This window comes from Calliphora vicina, chromosome 1, assembly GCF_958450345.1.
Source record: "Calliphora vicina chromosome 1, idCalVici1.1, whole genome shotgun sequence".
NCBI lineage: Eukaryota > Metazoa > Arthropoda > Insecta > Diptera > Calliphoridae > Calliphora > Calliphora vicina.
In genome coordinates this window covers 43,435,666-43,459,975 of record NC_088780.1, presented here as the reverse complement: position 1 = coordinate 43,459,975, position 24,310 = coordinate 43,435,666, and the positions used below count along the sequence as shown (strand labels likewise).

General features: G+C 31.0%; 1 protein-coding gene across 1 annotated transcript; it reads right to left on the bottom strand.

Moving 5' to 3' along the window:
• Positions 1–915: 915 nt before the first annotated feature.
• LOC135963802 (uncharacterized) lies at positions 916–6,252 on the bottom strand. Its single transcript, XM_065515794.1, has one exon. It carries the CDS (start codon positions 6,250–6,252, stop codon positions 916–918), a length of 5,337 nt encoding a protein of 1,778 aa, XP_065371866.1.
• Between the last annotated feature and the right edge of the window lie 18,058 nt (positions 6,253–24,310).

The following is a 24,310-nucleotide window of genomic DNA, read 5'->3' as shown; positions in this document are numbered from 1 at the left end:
AATATTATTTTAACCATAAAGTATTATTTTGAATGTCTATATTGTACTTATATATTTTCCTATATAAATGGAAATATCATTCGGCTTAACAGTCATTTCATTCAAGCGAATTTTTAACTAAAACTTTAATTTTTAACTTAGATCAACAGGTTGTAATATTTATATATATAAAAATGTATATATGTTTATTTGTTTATTTTTTATCTATAGAAGACTAAACCACTGCACCGACCCTCTTGAAATTCTTACCAAATATTTCCCTATAAGTCAATTAAAAGCTTTCTCCTCCTTTCACCACCTTTTCCTCTACACTCTATCCCTGTACGAGATTTTAACTTTTCTTAAGTTAAAATTACTTTAATTTTAGTTTAAACGGAATGAAACACCTTATTTTCATATGTAGGGTATTTATTCAACCGTTATTTTATTTATTAAAGACTAAATTAAAGTATAACAAGACAATTTGTTCTTAAATTCTTCTGCTAGCAGCGAGGCAGTAAACGCAAGTGAAGTTCAATAATACTTTAATATAAAAAAGAACCCCAAAAAAGTGCGTAATGATATTTAAATATAGCTTACGCATATTACATATTAACATACGTACATACATACATGCATACATAATATAAAAGTGCGTGAGCAAAAAACCAGTATTTTTCTTATTTCTTTTAATGCATTTACTTTGATGAGAGCAAATAAATTCTCATGTAAGTAGATTTAAATAGAACTACCAAAATTTAATAAATAACTGCGTATGCTTTAATGTGCATTGTTCACACTAGCCATGGAATTAAAAATAAGAAAAATAACTTAATTATTTAAAAGAAGAAAAATAATAAATGTATGAAATAAAATTACTAAAGATTATAATTAAAGTTGTTCACCAACATTCTCCCCCACTAAGGACGACAGTGCTTAAACCGAGGAAGAATCATCATCAGCAATATTTTTAGGATTGTAACCGTTCTCTAAGGCATCAAAACAATCATTTGAGGGCAAAAGGGCGATTTTAGAAATTGGCCGTTTAAACATTTTTCTGTTTGAAAATAGAGTCACCACCCTTACACAACCGTCCTTGCCGGGATGGATGTCTTGGATACGAGCAAGCGGCCATTCTCCAGGAGCACCTCTTTCATCAAATACGACCACTAAATCACCAATTTTAGGGTTTTGTGTTATTTTGAGCCACTTGGGCCTAGCTTGAAGTCGACACAACCATTCGTTAGACCAACGTCGCCAAAAATTCTGCTTCAGCTTTTCAACGGTTTTCCATCTATTTAATCGGTCAATGTTGACATCCAATAAATCTTCTTCAGGTACGCAAAGAGTAGGTTCTCCAATCAGGAAATGAGCTGGAGTGAGCGCATTACAGTCAGATGGTTCTGAGTTTAGAGGGCACAAGGGTCTGGAATTTAAACAGCTCTCAATCTGAGCTAAAAGCGTGGTAAGCTCCTCAAATGTTAAAATACGATTTTGCATCACTCTCTTTAAATGGTGTTTCGTAGACTTCACGCCGGCCTCCCAAAGACCACCAAAGTTTGGAGAGGCTGGAGGTATAAAATGCCATTTTGTACCATTTTTGGCAAGACGGTCGCTTATTTCATCTGGGATCGATGATTTGCTGCGATTGTAAAGAATTTGTAGCTCCTTATTAGCTCCAACAAAGTTTGTGCCACAGTCTGAATACATGTCAGTACAAGGACCACGACGGGACACGAAACGCCTAAAAGCTGCCAAAAATGCATCGGTTGACAAGTTAGTAACTGCTTCCAAATGTAGCGCTTTTGTAGCCATGCATATGAACAAACAAATGTAGCCCTTTGTAGTTACCGAGTTTCTTGCAGTAGATTGTTTTATAACTATCGGGCCCGCATAATCGACACCACTGTGCTTAAACGGGCGCGCAGGCTTAAGACGAACACTAGGTAGGTTTCCCATCATCTGCTGTGCTGCTTTTGAGTTATATTTGAAACATGTTATACATTTTCTCAAGATGCGTTTAGCTACACTTCTACTTGATATTATCCAATATTCTCGTACGACATAAGCTTGCATTTGGATCAAACCGCCATGCAACGTTTTGATGTGGGCATCTAGAAATAAGAGATTAGTCAAAGGATTTTGCTTCTTAAGTAAAATTGGGTGTTTGGAACAATAATCAAGGTCAGAGTTTTGAATTCTACCACCAACTCTAAGTATTTGAGAAGAATCAAAAAATGGGCACAGTTGTGCTAAAGCGCTGTTTTTTATAATTTGACCTTTCTTTTGAAGTTCAGAAATTTCTTGTGGAAAATCCACTTCTTGCGAAAGTTTAACAAGTCTTAAACGAGCAAATTTTAGCTCTTCGGTTGAGAGAAACCCTGTCATCTTACCGTTACCATTAATTTGTGATTTTTTATTGTATTGAGTATTGTTTTTAAAACGAAAAATGTATGCAGTAACGCGTATTAATTTGCAAAGGGAAGAAAATCTTGTTAATAATTCTGGATATTGTTTTACGTCTGCTACAATCGAATGCATATTTAAAGTTGGGTCAGTAGAAATATCATCGGTTTCATTCAGATTTAGTTTAGGTTGTTTTGGCCAATTTTCTGAAGGTTCAGTTAGCCATTTAGGGCCATGCCACCATAGTTCATGTTCAACCAATTCATTCGACGATATGCCACGAGAAGCGCAGTCAGCAGGATTTTCACGTGTAGATATGTATCGCCATTGAGAAGTATGAGATCTGCGTTGGATTTCTGCAACTCTGTTTCCAACATATACGGGCCACCTAGACGATTGACCGCGAATCCAAGAAAGTACTGTTGTGCTATCAGTCCAATAAAAAACATTTGAAATTTCTTGATCAAGCGAAGAGGTTATTCGATCTACTAATTTAGCCAATAAAGTTGCACCACATAATTCCATTCGAGGTATAGTTAATCGCTTTATAGGACCCACTTTAGTTTTCGCTTGGATTAAATACACTTTTGTACCAGAATCAGAAATTGTCTTAGCATAAACAGCAGCCGCGTATGCCAACTTAGATGAATCGGAAAAGCCGTGAATTTCAACCGTAGCCCCTCTATATGTTCCGATCCAACGAGGAATTTTAATTTGTTCAAGAAATTTTAAGTTTTTACGATATATTAACCATTTTTTCTCCAAAGCTTCAGGCAAGCGATCATTCCATTCAATGCCAAGCAACCACAAATTTTGAAATTCAATTTTTGCAAGAATTGTAGTAGGGGCAAGCCAGCCTAGAGGATCATAAAGTTTTGCTGCATCTGAGAGCAAACTTCTTTTCGTAACTACCGATGTATTTTCGAAATTAATTTTAAATGAAAAGCAGTCGTCTACCGTGTTCCATTCAAGTCCAAGAGCTTTCACCGTATTAGGTTGATTTAGTTCAAATATATCTGATTTTTCTCTGTAGTCCACAGGAATCAATTCTAGCAATTCTTTTGAGTTTGTTGTCCATTTGCGCAAATTAAACTTGCCTTCATTAAGCAGACTGCATAATTGAGTATGCAAATGGTAAGCTTCTGATAGACTATCAGCTCCAGAAATTACGTCATCGACATAAGTATCTGAATTGAGCACGCTACAGGCCAATGGGTATTTTTCCTTTTCATCCAACGCTAATTGTTGTAAAACCCTTATCGAAAGAAATGGAGCGGGTGTTGTACCATAAGTAACCGTTGAGAGCTTGTAAATTGATATCTCTTCAGAGCCACTATTTCTCCACAAAATTTGTTGAAACCTTTGTTGTTCCTGTACCACAAGTATTTGTCGAAACATTTTTTCCAAATCTGCCCGAAATCCAATTTTAAATCGTCTCCACCGATTTATAATTGTTGGTAAATCATTTTGTAATGCAGGACCAGCTACTAGTTCCTCATTCAACGAAGATTGAGCAGACCTCTTACAGCTACCATCGAAAACAACCCTTAATTTAGTAGTAGAACTACTTTCTCTTAACACACCATGATGAGGCAAAAAGAACCCATTTCTATTCAAATCACGTGGATAAATTCCGACTTTTTCCATATGTCCAAGACGTTCGTACTCTTCCATAAACTCTGTATAAAGTTTTCCAAAGTTCTTATTTAATTTACATTTCGTTTCAACATTCTTCAAACGAGAAAGTGCTGCATAGTCTGTATGTGCAAAGACTGGAAGTGGGAGGCCCTTAAGCAGTGATTTAAATGGTAGTGATACGGTATAACGTCCAGAAGAATTACGGGACGTAGTATTTTTGAAATGTTGTTCACAGAGGATTTCTTCTTCCGTTAAAACCTTTTTCTCCAACAATTCTTCCTGTTCCCAAAAGGACTGCAATTGTTTATCTAGTGAACAAACATTTACTGTGATAGTGTGCTGATATGAGTTATCAGGGGAAGGGCCAGAAACTATCCACCCAAAATGTGTAAATTGCAAGAACAAACCATCGTTAAATTTATGTTGCTGAGGTAATACGATATCTCCGTATACATCACCTCCGAGTAAAAGGTCAACTTCACCAGGTTTCGAAAAAGAAGGATCAGCTAAAGAAAATTTCTTCAAATCAGGTAATAATTTTTCGTTTATAGCCATAGGTTGATATGCCGTTATTTTCGATAAAACCAAAGCCTCACAATCGATTTTAAAATTGGTTTCAATTCTTGAGAAAATAGAAAAATTAACATAATTCTTTGAAATCGTGGGTTGACTTCCACCAACTCCGCAGATTTCAACAAAGTTTCTTCTGTAAGATAAGTTTAAGGCATCAGCAGCCTTTTTAGTGATAAATGTAGCCTGAGCACATTGATCAAGAAGAGCACGCAAAACAAAATCACCTTGAGCGGTTTTCAGTACTACACGCATCGTAGCTAGAAGAACTTGGGGCCTTTTTCTCCTACTAAATGTTTCACTATTGTCAACGACATGAGCGGTAACGTTTTCAATCACTTGAGAAGACGAGGGTGTATGAGAAGGTGTAGCAGGTTCAGAAGGTGGAGTTTCAGAAGCACGGTTTATGAAATACTCATTATGAACAGTGGTATGGTGGTTTTGTTGACAGACTTGACAACGAGAGTCTACGTGGCATTTGTTACTAAAGTGGCCTGGGGCTAAGCAATTCCGACATATTCGCTTTGAATTCAAAAAATCTCTTTTTTCAGTAGAAGCTAAAGCAGCAAACTTAAAACATTTAAACAAAAGGTGACGCTTATTGCAGCAGGGGCAGTTGGAGTCGGTATTTGTAGAAACAGCATTTACATAACGTCGAAAATTGTTTTTACCTTTATTTTGTTGTTGTGGATTTTTGGGTTTCGAAAAAGATGCATTAGGATTTGATTCAGTCTGATCAGAAATAGTTTCTAATGTTCGAAAGGTTGCTTCCAAAAATTTAAACAAATCTTCAATTGGAGGGATTTGAGTTGAGGCATTAAGCGATTGCTCCCATTCCTTACGTGTCTGAATATCTAGCTTATTAACAGTCATATAAATAAGCATAGCATGTTCGCCTTCGGTGTTTACTTCTAAAGTACGCAGTAGGGCAATACTAGTTCGGGTTGTATCTAAAATCGTCTGAATACTTTTCGAAGAGCCATCCGAAGCAGATATTGAAAATAATTTTTTAAAAATAGTATCAACTATTTTTCTTTTATTGTGATATCTATTCTGTAGAGCGGTCCATGCTAAATTGTAGCTTGAATCCGTTGCTGGATATTCGTTCACGATGTCCAAAGGAGTTCCTTTACAAGAATTTTTTAAAAAACAAAATTTTTGAACATCAGTTAGGCCAGAATTATTATGCACTAACGAAACGAACATGTCCTGATAAGACATCCAAGTTAGATAATCACCACTAAAAACTGGTAAATCAATTTTCGGTAAACGAGCCTGAAGAGCAAATGTTTCATTTCTAGAATGAGAGGGACCAGCAAACGTACTGGACTGAATTCCAGGAGAACGAGAATGAGAACCAGAAGATTCCATGAAATCAAGCAATTGGCTTTTAAGGGTAAAAAATTCGTCTTGAAATTTATAATAAACATCATCTTTGAAGTACGGAATATTTTCTGTATTAATAGTATTATCACGGACTACGGCGCATAATTGTGTATTCCCGTCTTTAAATTGCAAAAAGTTCGATTCTATTTCATCTAAAACAGATTGTGCTAAACCATGAGTTTTATTCTGTCTCGAATTATATAACCTAGCAGTACGCTGTAAGTTCGAAAATAAATCTTTTTGATCCTCAACAAGATGGTGAATATCCGCCATTTTGTTCAAAACACCTTTGCAATTCTACACGTATTTTATAACATAAAATTTCATGAATACATACAGTTTTCCAGGAACCACAAATAACCACTGATTTCGGTAACAGTAACGCAGAGTTCCAAACCTTATTTAATTAATTTGTTGCAGCAAGTTCCACTTCTCAAAATATCTTCTAAGACCACAAGCAATTGTATCAAAAAGTTCCAGAGCCAAGTTCAAACTTCAAGCGAACAGTTCCAAGGCAATGCGATTCCAAGTCGTTACTCCAATTTACAATCAATTATTCACCAGTCCCGGGTTTCGGCACCAAATAATGTACGAGATTTTAACTTTTCTTAAGTTAAAATTACTTTAATTTTAGTTTAAACGGAATGAAACACCTTATTTTCATATGTAGGGTATTTATTCAACCGTTATTTTATTTATTAAAGACTAAATTAAAGTATAACAAGACAATTTGTTCTTAAATTCTTCTGCTAGCAGCGAGGCAGTAAACGCAAGTGAAGTTCAATAATACTTTAATATAAAAAAGAACCCCAAAAAAGTGCGTAATGATATTTAAATATAGCTTACGCATATTACATATTAACATACGTACATACATACATGCATACATAATATAAAAGTGCGTGAGCAAAAAACCAGTATTTTTCTTATTTCTTTTAATGCATTTACTTTGATGAGAGCAAATAAATTCTCATGTAAGTAGATTTAAATAGAACTACCAAAATTTAATAAATAACTGCGTATGCTTTAATGTGCATTGTTCACACTAGCCATGGAATTAAAAATAAGAAAAATAACTTAATTATTTAAAAGAAGAAAAATAATAAATGTATGAAATAAAATTACTAAAGATTATAATTAAAGTTGTTCACCAACAATCCCCTTTCCAAAGAAAGTAACACATTTATACATAGGCATATTAATTGCCGAGTGTTATTTCTCTTTTTTATTATGGAATACTTGCTGAACTATAACTACTAAAGCCGCATAATTGGACCACCCATAACGAGTAAATAGTTATCCGAATATAATTATGACAGTATTCAAATTTTAAACGAATAAAACAGCGGTAAGTAAATAACTATAATCGTGGAAGTCTTCAAGTTTTGAGTGAATAGCACCCTAATTATTTTACATAATCCCATACAATTTAAATTGATAATTTCGAATATCTAAAGATCTATAATCGTAAAAGTATTTAAAATTTGTATGAATCACTTAACGGAGTTTGGCTGAAAATAGTTGGGATTGGAGTAAATAGTTGCATTCGAATATCTGGAATACTATAATTTTGAAAGTCTTCGAATTTTATATGAATCTATTTCTTATCAGGACATGAAGATTAACCAAAAATGAGCAGGAGCGGAACTGGGGGTGAGTCAAAGTACAAAGTGTATAGTTATTTTCAAATATTTTGAGAACTATAATCGTCATTTGATATTGTTTCGATGCAAATTTTTGGGATTGGATTTCGAATATCTGGAGAAGTATAATAGTAAAAGCATTAATCATTGTTACTATTCAATAACTTTTTACTGTACGGAGTTTAGCTTAAAATATTGCATTAGTAGGAGTGGCAACTCTCATACAAAGTAAATAGTAATTTAGATTATCTGGTGAACAATAATTGTTAAAGTCTTCAACCTTTACATGATTCAAGTTTTTATCACTGAATGAGGTTTAACCAAAAATTGGAGAGACCGGACCAAATGGTAAATCACCTACCATACTATAACTGCAAGATTATTCAAATTTTTTCCAATAGCTCTCTTATAATTTTACATAGTTTGGCTGAAAATGGTTGGAGTTGGATCCCGTAGAAAGTAAATAGTTAATTTCGAATATCTGGAGAACTATAATTGTAAAGTATTTAAACTTTGTATGAATCAATCTCTAATTACTGTACGCAGTTTCGCTAAAAAATGTCTGGATCGTAACCGTGGGTGTGGCATCTCCCACGAGATTCTTTGTCTGAAAAATCTCTTTATAATTTTACGTAAATAATTTATTTATTTTAATTATGCTCCATTTTTTACATTTATACCATTGTAGAATTAGCAACGTACAATTATTAGAAAGTATTTTCTCGATTATACATTCCCTATAACGTCAAACAAAAGAAAATTAAAAAATATAAAAATATAAAAAAGAAATGCCAAAAAAAAATAATTGAATTTAAATTTTTATTACAAAAATTTACTAACAATTGAAGAAAAACTATATTTTTTAATAAGTGTGTATAATTTCAGTTAAAACGTAACAAATTTAAAAAATATCGCGGTAACAAATTAAAAAAAGTTAAGTGATTAAATACATAGTTTGACGTTTTAGGGGTAAACATTGGAAACTCTCTCTAATAATTGTACCTGGTAACTGATTGTACCATGATTTATACAATATTGAAAAAGTTTATTTAAAAAATTATTTGAAAGGTAATTAACTCAGTATTTTATTTCAGCGTTTCTTATCAAGTTACTGTAGTAAGGCCTTCAATATAAGTTGGTATAAAAATGTAAATTTTAGATACAGAATAACATTAATCATGGTTATTCCGGTTCTCACTTTCACCATTCACCTTATCTAATTTTTTCAGAATTTCTTATTAGAAATGTTTACACGTAATTTGTTTAACCTTAATTATATATGTATGTATATTTCCGTATACGGGAAACATTTCTATAGGAAATCGCTTAAAATTTGTATTACGTATGCCGTATTTTGTTGCAACATCTAGGTCTCTTAATAGTTATATGTATGTAATAGGGTGACTCTTATATTGGACATTTTCGATTTTTGGTGCTCCCAAGATCTTGCATTTGATATCCGTCAACTAAAACCAAATTCGGAAAATTTTAGCAAAATCGAATCGTTGCACTATTTATTTAAAATTTCGAGTTTTTGGACAATGTAGCAATATAAACTAAAAAAAAATTTAAAATATTTTCGGTATTTCATAGATATTTTAAAATAAGAAGTATACAAATTTTCTGACACCGTTCACACATTATACCTTTTCATCAAAACAATCACAAAATTTCCTTCACATCTGAAATTTAACAAATTTTACATTACATGTTTAACATTTTCAAAAAAAATTTCAGAAAATTAAGGCCTTCATTATATAAAACGTATGGAAACGTAGCAATTTGTATGGAGAATGGTTAAAACGGTAAGGGTTTAAAACTTGGAATATTTTCCATAAAATTTTATTTTAACGTTTATTATTTTGTCTACTAAAAATGGATATTTTAATCCATTTGCCTACTTTGGTTTAGCGTGGGATCTAATAGATAGATGAATTTAAGTTTTTATACCCTCCACCACCATAAGTGGTGAATGAGGGTATATATGAGTTTGTCATTCCGTGTGTAACATTGAGAAATATTCATCTGAGACCCAACAAAGTATATATATTATTGATCCTTATGAAATTCTAAGTCGATTGAGCCATGTCCGTCTGTCTGTCCGTCTATCTGTCTGTCTGTGTAAAACACGCTCACGTTCAAAATAGGCAAACAAAATTGGTAGACTTGCAAAAACAATGTTTATTGTTCTCCTAGGCTGTTTGGTATTGAAAATCAGCAAAATCGGTTTAGTGGAACCAGAGTTATGAACCAAAATGTGAGACAACCTAAAAAAAAACTTAATAATTTTAACATAGTTTTCCTTATTTGTGCAAATATATTGCAGATAATACCATAAAATTGCACACACGTTATTTTTATGTTAAAGGGACTAACTCTGGCGAAAATTATAAGAATCGGTCCATAATTTCTCCTAGCCCCCATACAAATTTCTTCCCGAAATATGGTTATTAGGTCTGTAAATGCCTACAAAATTGCAGTATCCACACAAAATTCAAGAGAAATAATGTTCATGCTTAAAAAAATTACAAGCCCAAATTTTTTGTGGATCGGCCCATATTTGACCGTAGCCCCCATATAAAGTTCATTTCCGAAAATCACTTAAATAAGCATAAATGTCTTATAGATATCGCTATTAAGTTGAAATTCGTCATAAATAGTCCCCATATATACCAAAATCGCTTTACCTAATTCTATGAAGATCGGCCGATAATTGGTTATAGCTCCCATATAAGGACCACTTCCGAAAAACACAATAATCTACATAAATATCTAAAAAATATCAATATCAAAACAAAATTTTACATAGATCCATAATTTATACTTAGAAATCATACTACAGGATTTTTTGAATATCTGTCCATATTTGACCATAGCTCCCATATAAGGTTCACTTCCGAAAATCAGTTAAGTACTCATAAATCTCTTATAAATATCTTTATCATGCTAAAATTCGACAAAAATAATACTCATATACATAGAAATCACTGTACTAAATTGTATGCAGATTGGCCGATAATTGGGCTCCCCTATAAGGCCCATTTCCTAAAAAGATATTAACCTTAAAAAATATTTAAAACATATCGATATCAAAATAAAATAACGCACAGGTCAGTAGTTTGTATCCAGTAATCATACTTCTGAATTTTTTGAATATCGGTCCATATTTAGCCATAGCTCCCATATAAGGTCCACTCCAGAAAATCACTAAAATCGTCATAAATTTGTTACAAATATAGTTATCAGGTTGAAATTCGAAACAAATTTGTTCAATATATACAAAAATCGATGTACCAAATGTTACGATGATAGGCCCATAATTGGTCATAGCCTCCATATAAGAACCACTTCGGAAAACACATTAACCTTCACAAATATCCAAAATAATCTGTACTGAACCAAAATTTTACACCGATCAATAATTTTTATCCAAGAATCGTACTACAAGATTTTTTAAATATTGATCCATAAATCGTCAAAGCTCCCATATAAGGTACACTCGTGTTAATGGCGTTGTTTATATTAAATTGTACAAAAATAGCACTCAAATACTTAGGTCCATAATAGGTCATAGGTTCCATATATTGAACCAAAATAGTACACAGATCAGTAATTTTTAAAATCATACTACTGAATTTTGTGAATATCGGTCCATATTTGGCAACAGCTCCCATATAAATACATAAAAATCACGTTAGAATATTTTATGACAATCGACTCATAATAGGTCATATCTCCCATATAAGTCCCACAACCCAATATCTTGAAATTGGTCTAAATATATTTGTATACCCTTTTTTATAATCTGTTTCTTCAGTGAAAAATCTTCACTTGATTACTTATTATTAAGTATATAAATTGTTAAATTTCATACGTTCTAATAGGATTTTTAATTATAAATTGCTGAATTAGATCTGCGTAAACTAGTCTTACTAACAATTGTTATATTATTTCAGTTGTTATACCATCATATTTAGGTGGACGGTATTTAAGATTCGGCACGGCCGAATATAGTGCTCTTACTTGTTTTTTACCGCAAGAACTGAGAAATGTACTAAATATATTTGGGGTATTCACACGGTCTGCTATTTGTCGTATTGTCATAATGTCCTAATATATTATAATAGTTGTTGTTGTGTTTTAAACAAAAAAAGTATTATTTTATGACAAAACAATAAACACAATTGAAATAGTCTTATTAGTTTTGAAGTTTTTTGTTTGAAACACAACAAAAATTTGATTAAACGATCATAATATATTAGGACATTATGACAATATGACCAAATAGTAGACCGTGTGAATACCCCAATTGTTTTTAAAAATAAAAAGATATTCAATAAAATAAAATTAAATTTATAAACCGGTTAACCGAAAAACCTGGTTTTCTTCGAAATTTCGGTTTTTTGCGAACCGGTTAATTTAAAATGTTGATTTTCGGTTAACCGGTTTATCCTGTTTTTATCACTCGATTAACCGGTTTTTAAAATTTGGGACTGAAATTAATAAATCTCATGTTTTTGTGCATTTTTTATATTCATTGTATATACATTATTGATCTAATTAGAAACCTAAACTCCTGATTTACAATACAAACCTCTTTAGATTAATATTTTTTAAGAATTACAATGATTCTAAATAGTAGATTTTACTGAAAAACTTTTTCATAATAAATTGCTCATAATGAAACTATAAAAATTAAAATCCGCATAATTCTAGAAGTTAAGCTAAATCATAATAATGATTCATTATAAATATAGTGATTATTTTACCAAACGTTAAATTGAATTCGATGTATATACGTTTTGTTCTTAAAATTTAATTTTATTATTCATTTCGTTAGCTTAGTGTACAAAGTCCATTTCAGAAATATTAAAGAGACAAAAAACATTCTAAAATCCATGATTTGAAATATTTTTGAAATCTGATAATGGAGTTTTATTACTTACATATTTGGTATGATTTGTGATGACAAATAATCACAGCTAAGAAGAAGTGCTTTTGCATCTTATCGGTATTTTTTTGGGACTTGAAACATTTTCTGTTTCATATCAGAAAGTCGAGGTGATAAGTTTCAAAATGATGAAATACTTAATTAAAAAATTGATTTACATTTTGTGATTGAAATTTAATGAATAAGCCAATACTTATATTTAGTAACACTCAATTCCATTTGACTGAGATAATAATTTTGAAAGTTTTACAAAATAAAATCGTCTTAGCACTTTTGTTTATATATAGTTATTTAATTTAATCATTCCTGACTACTAAAAACAAAAAAATTTAAAGCTGTATATTACACTTTATTGGACATTTTATGGTTTCTACACATATATGACGGTTAACCGGTTTTTTCGATGTCTCGGTTAACCGAAAATCTGGTTTTATAAAAAAGGCCAATTTTCGGTTAACCGACAAACTGATACAATACATAGTATTGTTCCTTATATGATTATTGCAGAATTCAAAGTAGGTTTTATCAATATTTTAATTTTGTGGCTTACATTGCTCCTTTATAAGGCCCATACCCGAAAGATATATTAGACCCGTATTTTAGCCAACACCAAAAATTTAAGGGATTATTAGTTTTATCTGTCCTTTTTAATACATTGAAATATATATTCTGGGTCCTTATTTTTCCCACATATATTTTTTGTTGATCAGAAATATTTAGTATTGAAAATTGGCAAAATAAATCCATTCAAAAAGGAAAATGTGTGCGTCCGAAATTCGACATATATTATTTTTGCTAATTTTTGCATGAAACCAGCTAGGTCAAATTTAACACTGATATTTTCTCGGTAGCCGTATTACTTATATTAGCAGATGCTCCATGAACATAACAATCTTACTTGGTTTTTAATTGTTACTTTTTAGATTTTAGTTTTAACTTTTTTTAATTTTTTTTTTTTTAATTGATGCTTTATCCGATATTGCTTATATTTTCAGTATTTTGGGTTTTAGTGCGACGAAAATCGAAAAAGTACATTGTAAGTGCCGCCCTAGTATACACAATGATTTACACATTTATTTAGCACAGCGATATGCATGGCTTAATACAAATGTTTGGAAATATTCTAATGATTTTTAAGAGTTGTTTTTCCAATACAATAGATAAAAGGGTAATATTTGTTCATTGACCATTTCGATTTTTTCGTACAGTCAATGTAGCAAATAAACTGTTAATCCGTATTGATTTGAGTTTTGATATTGAAAATGGAAATGGAAAACACGCTTAGCTAAACATGCATAGATTTGATGGTCGTTCATTATATATTTTAACGTAAACTATATCAGGATTAATATGTGGGAATTTGTTGAATACTTTATATATCATGGTTTTTTTGGTAACACGTAAAATTAAAGTATTTTTGATTTAAAACTTACTTAGCTTTCTAGAAATTGTATATACTATACGTTTTTTCTAACAATCATAGTATGTAAGATATTAATTATAACGAATTATGTGCCACTATTTTAGATTTGTTACCTCATTGTTAAACGTTTAATTAGCTACATCACTTTGATTTATTAAGAAGTCAGATTAGTTGCACCTGAAATCTTTGAAATTCTGCATACCATACCAATTACGATTATTAAATTAGGCTCTAAGTTGCTTATACCAGTATTCACAAGTATAGTAATCATTTTTATAATGTCATAATATGAAGTTCCCACATCCATCTTTAAGTGTATACGTACATATACTTATGTAATAAGTTTAGCTATAAATATTTTATATACCGTATAATCCATTATGTAAATAAAATAAAATATTTATATTCTTTCATTTGTATTAAATCCAATTCACTTAATAAATTTTCAATCGACAAAGTCATCAGTGTCGCAGAAGTAATATGCAAATCTATTTCTATTGATTTGTGGTTGGGATACAAATTGAAATGCCGGAAAAACATCATTATGCATTGTTGAAATGAAAAATGTGAACAGATTAGGGGAAAATAAAAGTTTCTTCCTGTTTCCAATACACTATTGTATTCTGAATAATGTATGCATACAAAATGTTATCACAATTTTCTCTTTAATATCAACAACATTTATAACAGATTTATAGAAAAGTAAAGAAATAATAAAAGGAAATATAAAAATTACTATGTTTTTCATTATTACAAGCTTAAAATAAATGTTAAGTTTTTTTCTTCGTCAAGGACATCGTTCAAAGCCACATTTAATAACATCGTTCATGTAAATAGTAGGGTCAAGCTCATCATCAGCAAGGGTAAGGTTGACCAAGAATCACTGTCATCCTACAGACCACTGTGCATTTTGAATACTGCAGGCAAAGTGTTTCAAACCTAGGCTTGACGAAGCTATCAAAACTGATAGAGGTCTTTTAAAAAGGCAGTATGGATTCCGACCTGGAAAAACTAAAATAGGAGCTCTAAAGGATTTGATAAGCGCTGTTGAGGATGCCCAACACGGAAATCACTTCTCCAGTCATGTTATACTATTAGCCACCATAGATAGGCCCTGGAGACAATTGTTAATATCCCGAAATATTTGGTGATAATTATAAAGAAACCGAGTGTTGGCTTATGTCACCACCCAAGAATGAGAACTGTGCTCGTTACCTCAGGGGCCGAGCAAGGATCCATTCTGGGGCCAAACCTCTGGAACGCTACTTAAGATGAGATTCTAAAAATAGATTTGTTGGATGACACCTTCATCGTAGGATACGCGGACGACATAGCGGCGGTCATCAAAGCGAGGAACATAGATCAAACCCAACGTATATTGCGACAAGTTATGAGTTGGCTGTATTCCATGTAAAATAGCTATACAAGCTGCCTTAACAATAGCTTCAGGCAATAGAGCCCCAGATGATTTTCAACACGGCTCAAGCTCAAAATGTAGCGAGCATACGGCTGGATATTTTACAAAAGTGGCAACTTTGATGGAGGGACGGAGAACAGGGCAGGTGGACGTATCGACTGATTACTGATTTCTAACAAGTCTTGGGTTTTATAAAAGCTTTTAAGAGCTATGAATGTGTTGACCATTCAATTGATATTGAGACAAAAAAGGAGAACAAAAGCAAATTTATATTGTAATGTGATCAAGGGCATAGGAAAATATATCCAAATTGTACAAAATCTACTTTAAAAAAATATATGCTGCAATTTAATACACCATTACCCGGGCTTGCAATGCTTCAATTTGGACACCAACTTTTAATTTTGAACGATGAATTCCTTATTTGTTGTCATCCTGAATTTTTATATTTTTATTTTAATGTTTTCCAAAAAAATAACTTAAAAACCCTATTTTTCCATATTTATTTCTCATTTACTTTTTTTATCATAAAAATAAACCAAACAAAAATGCACAAATCCAAAAACAGTACGATCTTAGAGAAAGTGCATATTCCGCTCTTTAAGGCCCCGTCGTTTAGGGAAGGCTTGGTGGTGGCGACATTAAATGACACATGTTTTATATTCAAGTCAATTAGAAACAAATTTGCGTGTACCGTTTCAACATTTAAATCTAACCCATCATAAACTTTTATCATTAATTCAAATATGCTTTTTGTTTTTTTAGAAATTAAATGTTGACAATTTGTATATAATAAATTTACAGTCTGATTACACACTTTCTGTGTAAAACTTTTATTTATGCACAATATATGTAATTTTAAGCATAAAATGCCTATTATATTATAAACATTCAAAATAATACATTTTGTTTGTATTTTTACAGATAAAAGTATGTAATTAATTTTGATAAACACATAACATTTTAAATTTACGCATACTGTGCAATTTTACATGTAAACTTACTTATTTTATAGTAGTAAATTTACGTGCATTTATTAGAGTATATAATTTCATTTATAATAAGGTTTTTAAAATGTGAATTCACAATCAGTTTTTAACAATGCATTAGAAACTCTTATTACACACAACTGTTTCTAAAATATTGAAAAATACTTTTCTTTTTCAATACATTCTCTCAAGTCTTGTTAAGCGGTATTACAAAATCTGAATTAGCTGTTGGCCATAAACTGATGACACCTTTTTAGAGGGCTCACCAATTTTCAGAATCTTTGGAGGCCCATAAAAAATATTGGTAACCTAAAATTGCAAAACAGAGTATAGGGTTTTACTACCCTTTGATAGAAGAGTCGAACTATATTGTCATAACCATGTGTTTTTACAAGTCTTCATTTATTGCATAGTGTAATTATATATTCGGTAAAAGGTATCGTGTGGTCGGCCTTAAGCGACTATACTTTCTTACATGTTAATTCTATAACATTAAAGATAACCCGATTGGCTCCTTTATATATAGCAAAAAGCAAAAAGTACAGTTTCAATACACATTTCTCTATACATTAGCGGAGTTCACTATTAGGTGCGAATGGTCTTGCATCATTGCAAATGCAAAATTGTGTAGGTTTTTGTGTATATTTTGTTATTGGATTACTGTAAAATTTTGCATTTGCAATGATGCTAGACCATTCGCTCATAATAGTGAACTCCGCTATTGTGCATAAATAATTTAGAATTTCAAACAATTACAGTTGTGATTGTTGACAGGTGTGAAATATGGATAAACACAAATTAACACTTCATGTAAATACAGAAAATGTGTTACCTTGCGGCATTTGTGATTACGTAATTAGAAACATAATGCAAGGAAAAAGAAAGAATTTTATCAAATTTAAATTTAGATACATTGAATATAAAAATATATGAAAAACAAACTATTAATGTATTGTATATTAAACCGACTTACAGAAAATAGTTATTTTATTACATCATTCAAAATAAACCTTGGGTCTGATAACACTGTACAACACCAAAAAAAATTACAAGGTCCGACCAATAAATTTTGATAGAGGAGACAAAAAAAAAGACACCTGTATCGGCGTTTTGAAAGTTTACATCTGAATTTCGTTTGAGGGGGGGTTAAAGTTTCCTAAATCTGGTACATTCTTATTGTTAATCTTCATAAGAAACCATATGATCCTTACATTTTAGGTATAAAATGTGTTCAGCAAAGTTCGCGTGTTTTCGGACATCACATTTCAAACAATATTTGTTTTGACAAGTAAGGAGTGAGATCGAAAATATCTTATCATACACAAATATTAGTAAAAAAGAAAGTACTAAACTTAGAGTTTTATTTATTATAATCTACTCCACCACAGTGTATATTGGTCTAACACCCACCTTAAAGTAGACCGAACGACTTAGAATCACTTTCTGAGTCGATTAAACGATGTCCGTCTGTCTGGTTGGCTGGATGACCATGTAAACCTTGTTCGCAAAGTACAGGTCGTAATTTTGAAAATATTTCGATCAAATTTGGTACATATAATATTTTTCCAAGGTCCAAGCCTATTGAAACTGGCTGAAATCGGTCCATTATTTCACCTAGCCCCCATACAAATGTCCTCCCGAAATTAGACTTTATCGGTCATAAATGTTTAATTTATATATGTATCTCCGCCAATTTTGCTCCAAATAAGTTTTGTATATATACGAAATTCATGTCAGCAAATTTTGTTACGATCGATCCATAATTAGTCATAGATCCCATATATACCCGCTTCTGAAAATCACTTTAATGTACATAAATCTCTTAAAAATTTTGGTATACACATAAAATTCACCATAAATAACTTTCATATAGAGATAAATCACACTACTCACACTGCTAATTTAAATTGATATTTTGAAAGGAACATGTTTTTGCTCATTTACTTGGTGTATGGTATTATATGGTCGGGCTTGATCCACTTTAAAACTCTAACAAAGGTTCATTGTATATTCTTATTTGCTTCAAAGTTCTACAAATCTAACATCATTATTTAAAGCAGTAAATAAAGAGCAACTGTCGTTCATATTCTTGCTATGTAAGTGTAAAATCTATGATCCATATCCTTCGTCTAAATAAACTTTTATCGTTATTTTATTGAAAAAAAGATAAATATTAAGTGAAAATTGTGGAATTGAAATAATAAAACTTTCATGGTAACAACTGTCATCATAATCTTCTCGTAGAAAACTAAAAAGGAAATTGCAATTCAAGCAATAAAGACAGTTTATATGTTTTGTCAGCTTTCGAAACAAATGAAAAATAACTTACAAACTTTTAATATAAAAACACTAAGAAAAAATTCAAATATTTATACGCAATTTATTTTATCATGAAACCATGGGATTTAGTAGTGAAGTTAGCAAATTCAACTGTAATAGTAAGCTAAAGGTATAATAAACAATAACTTGGAATATAGAATTAATTATATTAGGTTTCATTCATTATTTATTTCATTATCCATCTCATTTTTGAAATTTCTTTCTTGAAAGAAAATTACTGAAAAGATGTTTTAAACAAATTTCAAAAATATGTTACTCTATTGTTAAACCATATTTTGAACCGTTTTGATTTTTGATGCTGCCAGGATACATAATTGTTTTTCATTAATCAGAAACGAAATGCAGAAAATTTTAGCAAAATTCGAAAACTTTTAGAGGTTGCTCTTTTTATTTCGACTTTGGATCAAAGTATCAATATTTTCGAAACAAATTAAATAATGAAACAAATTCCAATATATTTATTCTTATGGAAAATGCCAACAATAATGTTGTTCTCATTGTTTTCTGCGCAAAACGAATGAGAGGTCTAGAGTAATAGGAACTAAGTCAATCCCCGGAATAAATGCGGGACTTCTTTCGGTATATTTGCACATATGGGGTTTTTCGAAAGTTTGGTCATCTGCAATCTTGTGCCATTACATAGTCCTCTCCTCATTATTTCCGCATAAAAATATCACCGACGTTGAGGCTTAATTGTTGAAAGGCTGTTGTAAAATTTGACCAGATAGTTTTCTCTTTCGGCCATGCTATCACATACTACTGTGTGAATATTCAAGTATCTGGCTTCGTTACGAACTTGAGCACATAAAGTATTTTAAGTATACAAAATTTCAGCTTCCTGTGTCATCAGATGGCTTCAGAAAGTTGCGGAAAGACAATAGGAGATACATACAAACATCCGGACATACTAAGAAATTACATATATAGAAGATATGTGGAGTTATGGAATATGTGGAGAACAATAATATAGCTCTACGTAGTTGTTAACAACAACAGCTAAACGTAGTTCGGAACAAGGGAGCTGTTCCCCCCTATTCAAAGATAATATTCATTATCAAATATTTTGGGAACTACGATAGGCAAAGTTTTATGAGAATATAGATATAGAAGTGCTATGAGAATATAGATTGAAATATTTTTTGAAAATGTTTGGTGAGTTGGTGGGGGGTGGGGTTATCCGAAAAGATGGAAGGGGGGTTATTGAAATTTTTTTTAAAATGCTTATTTTTAGCAACAAAGGTCCCTACTCAAAGTTTTATGATGCTACATCCCTTGCAAACAATTTTTGCCGCAATTTTAACATTTAGACACATAGTGCAATGTTTTAAAGCTAGATTACCATACAAAATTTGATTTTAAAACGTTTTTTAAAAATATTTAAGAAATATGAACAACTTAATCAAATTACATATACAGATTATGAATTTAAACCAATAAAATGCAGTTCATTCCATTAAATTTATTCTGTATATATTTTCAATGATAGCTTTATATTTAAAATTTACTTTTCTTTTATTCTAGGCGTTTGTACAATTTTAGTATTTAAGGTGACCTCATTTACATTTTAGTATTTTGCGACTCAGTTTAAAGGACTTTGAATAATTGGATACTCATTTCTGTAAATCTACAAAGTGAAAAAGATGTTGACGACCTTTGTTTTACAATGTTTTTTTTCATCTTAAATTTTCGTTGTCATTAGTCGCCTTTAAAAGCTGCACAAAAGAAAGAAACGAATTGAGTAATTAAGGTAAAATCTTATTTTCTTTTAATTTGAAAGCTGAATAAAGGTTTACTGAATTCATTAAGTTTTACATTCAATTATGTAAGGAAACAAAGTAATATTTAGATGATATTAAAAAAATGTCTTTTAACATTAAGCTCTTAATTACAAATAATTGGTCTAAAAGTAAAATCAAAAGGTGTCACAGATTACAGCAGATAATAGCGCAGGCAAATTAGTTACAATGTCTGAAGATAAAAATTCTTTGAACATAAATTTTCAACATTTTCAAGTTTGCTTTTTCGATATTAGAATTTGTTATACCCTACACCACCAAAAGTAATGAAAAAAGTATATATTTTATTGATCCTTATGAAATTATAAGTCAATTGAGCTATGTCAGTCTGTGTAACACACTCTCACGTTTGGTATTGAAAATCAGCTACATTGCCATATTAGAATCAGAGAATTATGGACCAAAATGTGAGGCAATATGAAACAAATTTATTAATTTTAAATTTTGTTTATTATTTTGTGTAATTTAACGCTAATACTACCAGTTAATATTGTACTCCCGATTCCTGTATTGAGAGGGCAATTTCTGTACAATTGAAAGAATCGGTCCATGAATTCTAGTACTCCCATACAAGTATCTTATCGAAATATAGCGCTATGGTATATAAATACTTGTAGAATTGCAGCATACATACAAAATTCAACACAACTAAGTTTAGTGCAAAGATAAATTATGTGACCAATTTTTTTTTTTGGATCAGTCACTATTTGACTGTAGCCCCTACATAAAGTTCACTTCAAAAATTCACTAGAATACTCATTAATATCTTGTATATCTAATATATAAAAATCTCGTATCGCTATAAAGTTGAAACTCGACATGCATAATTCTCATATACATCAAAATTGCTGTACCGAATTTTATGATGATCGGCCCATAATTGGGCCGATAGCTCCCATATAAAATCATTAATATATTATAAATATCTCTATGAAGTTAAAATTTTACACAAATAATACCCATATATACGAAAATCTCTGTATCGAATTTTATGAAGATCGGCCCATATTTTAACATAGCTCAAATATAAAGTCCACTTCCGAAAATCACTTAAATATTAATAAATATCTTATAAATATCTCTATCCATTTAAAATTTAACACAAATAATAACCATATATACAAAAATCATGGTATAGAATTTTATGAAGATCGGCCTATAACACAGGGCAACAAAATCGAAAAAATTTTGGAGACTTTTTAAACCACTACACAATTTTGATGTATTGTGGTTCCAGTAGTAGATAAATTGGAAAATTCTATGGATAGATTTTTGTAAATTTTTTTTCTAAAATTTTGAATTTTTTTAAATGTTTCTCCACAACATTTATGATAATTCAAAAACGGTTAGTCCGATATTATTGAAGTAAACTTAAAAAAGTTCAAATTTACACAACCTTTAATCCGGTTATATTTTAATCGGCTCAGTAGTTTCGGAGTTATAATAACAAATTGAAGCAAAAAACAAGTAAGAAAGTATGGTCGGGCTTGACCATTTACTTGATATAAGTAAATGAGCAAAAACATTTTTCTTTTAAAATATCAATAATTTATATTCGTGAGTGATTTTCGGAAGTGGGCCATATATGGGAGCCATGACCAATTATGGACCTATCACCATAAAATTAGGTCGTGTGATTTATGTCTATATTAAAGTTTTTTGCGTTGAATTTTGTGTATATACCAAAAATTTTAAGAGATTTATGCACGTTAAAGTGATTTTCGGAAGCGGGTCCATATGGGAGCTATGACTAATTATGGACCGATCGTAACAAAATATGGTGACATGAATTTTGTATATATAAAACTTATTTAGAGCGAAATTTGTGTAGATACATATATAAATTAAACATTTATGACCGATAAAGTCCAATTTCAAGAGGACATTTGTATGGGGGCTAGGTGAAATAATGGACCTATTTCAGCCAGTTTCAATAGGCTCGGTCCTTGAGCCGAAAAAGTTATACGTACCAAATTTTATCGAAATATCTTTAAAATTGCGACCTGTACTCTGCGCACAAGGTTTTCATGGACAGCCAGCCAAACAGCCAGACGGACGGACATCGTTTAATCGACTCAGAAAGGGAGTCGATCGGTATACTTTAAGGTGGGTGTTAGACCAATTTTTTTGGGCGTTACAAACGTCTGCACAAACGCATTATACCCTCCCCCTATAGTGGTTTAGGGTATAAAAATCTATCGAAAAACCGTGACAAACTCGATTTATTTGATCTATATCTGGATTACTAAGATTACTAATATAGACAATATAGATGTCTAATGATGGATATTTCAAAGTCCATTGCAACTATGTCTATAAAGCTATAGAAAGTTGGACCTACAATGGGTCAAAATAAGGAAAAATATTTTTTAACCCGAATTTTTTTTTGCCGTCAAATTTTTTTTTTTACATAAATTCTTTTTCAAAATTAAAAAAGTAAAAAAAATTAAAAAAAAATTGGAAAAATACTGTTTTTAAAAAAATGAAAACACAATTTCGAATAAAAAATGTTTCAAAAACAATTTTTTTAAAAAAAATAATTTTTTTTACCTAAAAATATTTAAACAAATTTATTTTAAAGTATAATTTGGTAAGATTCGGCACAGCCGAATATACCTCTCTTACTTGTTTATACTTTTTTTTCAGTTGTGGTGAATAAGGAAAATGTTGATCCAGTCGAGTAATGTTAATCAGTTATTAAGTATATAAATTGTTAAATGTCATACATTACAGTTAATAGGAATACAGGATAAAATATTTTGCAAGTGATACGCATCGGCGGTTATATCAGTTGTAAATTGCAGAGTTAGATAATATTTTTCGAAGTATTTGAAGTAAACTTTTTCTGATTTAAATTGTTTTTCTTAGGATATTCTGTTCTTTACACCAACGTAGTTTGTCACTATATTTAGATGAAGTATATTTAGGATTCGGCACAGCCGAATATAGTTTTCTAACTTGTTTAAATATCAATTGTTATACATAGAAAAGCATGCTGGTTGAAATCAACTTTTGGAAAGGCGTAATTTTATAGATGAGAACCCTTTGCTTTTTTAGATACCAACAAGTATTATTTTGGAGGTTAACATGTTTACTATCCAACACACTCACACACGCGCGCAAATAAAACAAACAAAAATATTATTGTTGGGGAAGTGAGTGTATGTGTGTACGTGCTTATGGATGTGTATGTCGGACAGGAAAAGGATGTAGGAAATACCAGCAAACCCACATGCAAACAACACAATTCAAAGCACAAGTTAACATCAAATATATGTATGTACTTATACATTGCAGCACAATTCATTCATATGCACAGTTTACATGCTTGGTCTTTAGCAACAGCCATTGTCAGCCACGCGACAAAGGAAGTACAGTAATTCAATAGAAATTCACAGCTTTCGTAGAAAACCTAATACCAAAAACTAACATTTTGTTCTAAAATTTTGTAGCTTCGGTCATGACATTTGTTTTAGCATTATATTAAAATTCCGTTACTGAAAGCCATGACTGAATTGTGTATATTTCATATTTTCACTGTATTTACCAAAAAATTTTCATGTTTGAAGCGGCCATAATTTATTAGAAGACACCCGCTACGAATTTAACAAAAAAATAAACACGAAAATGTAGCATAGTTTTAAAATGCATGAAGGGTCTTGAATTAATATTAAATTAAATACAATTATATTTATATTTTTATAATTTCATAGGCCTAAGAGATGGCCTTTAAACGTGTTTCAAGCTGATAAATTTATAGAGGTCTACAATG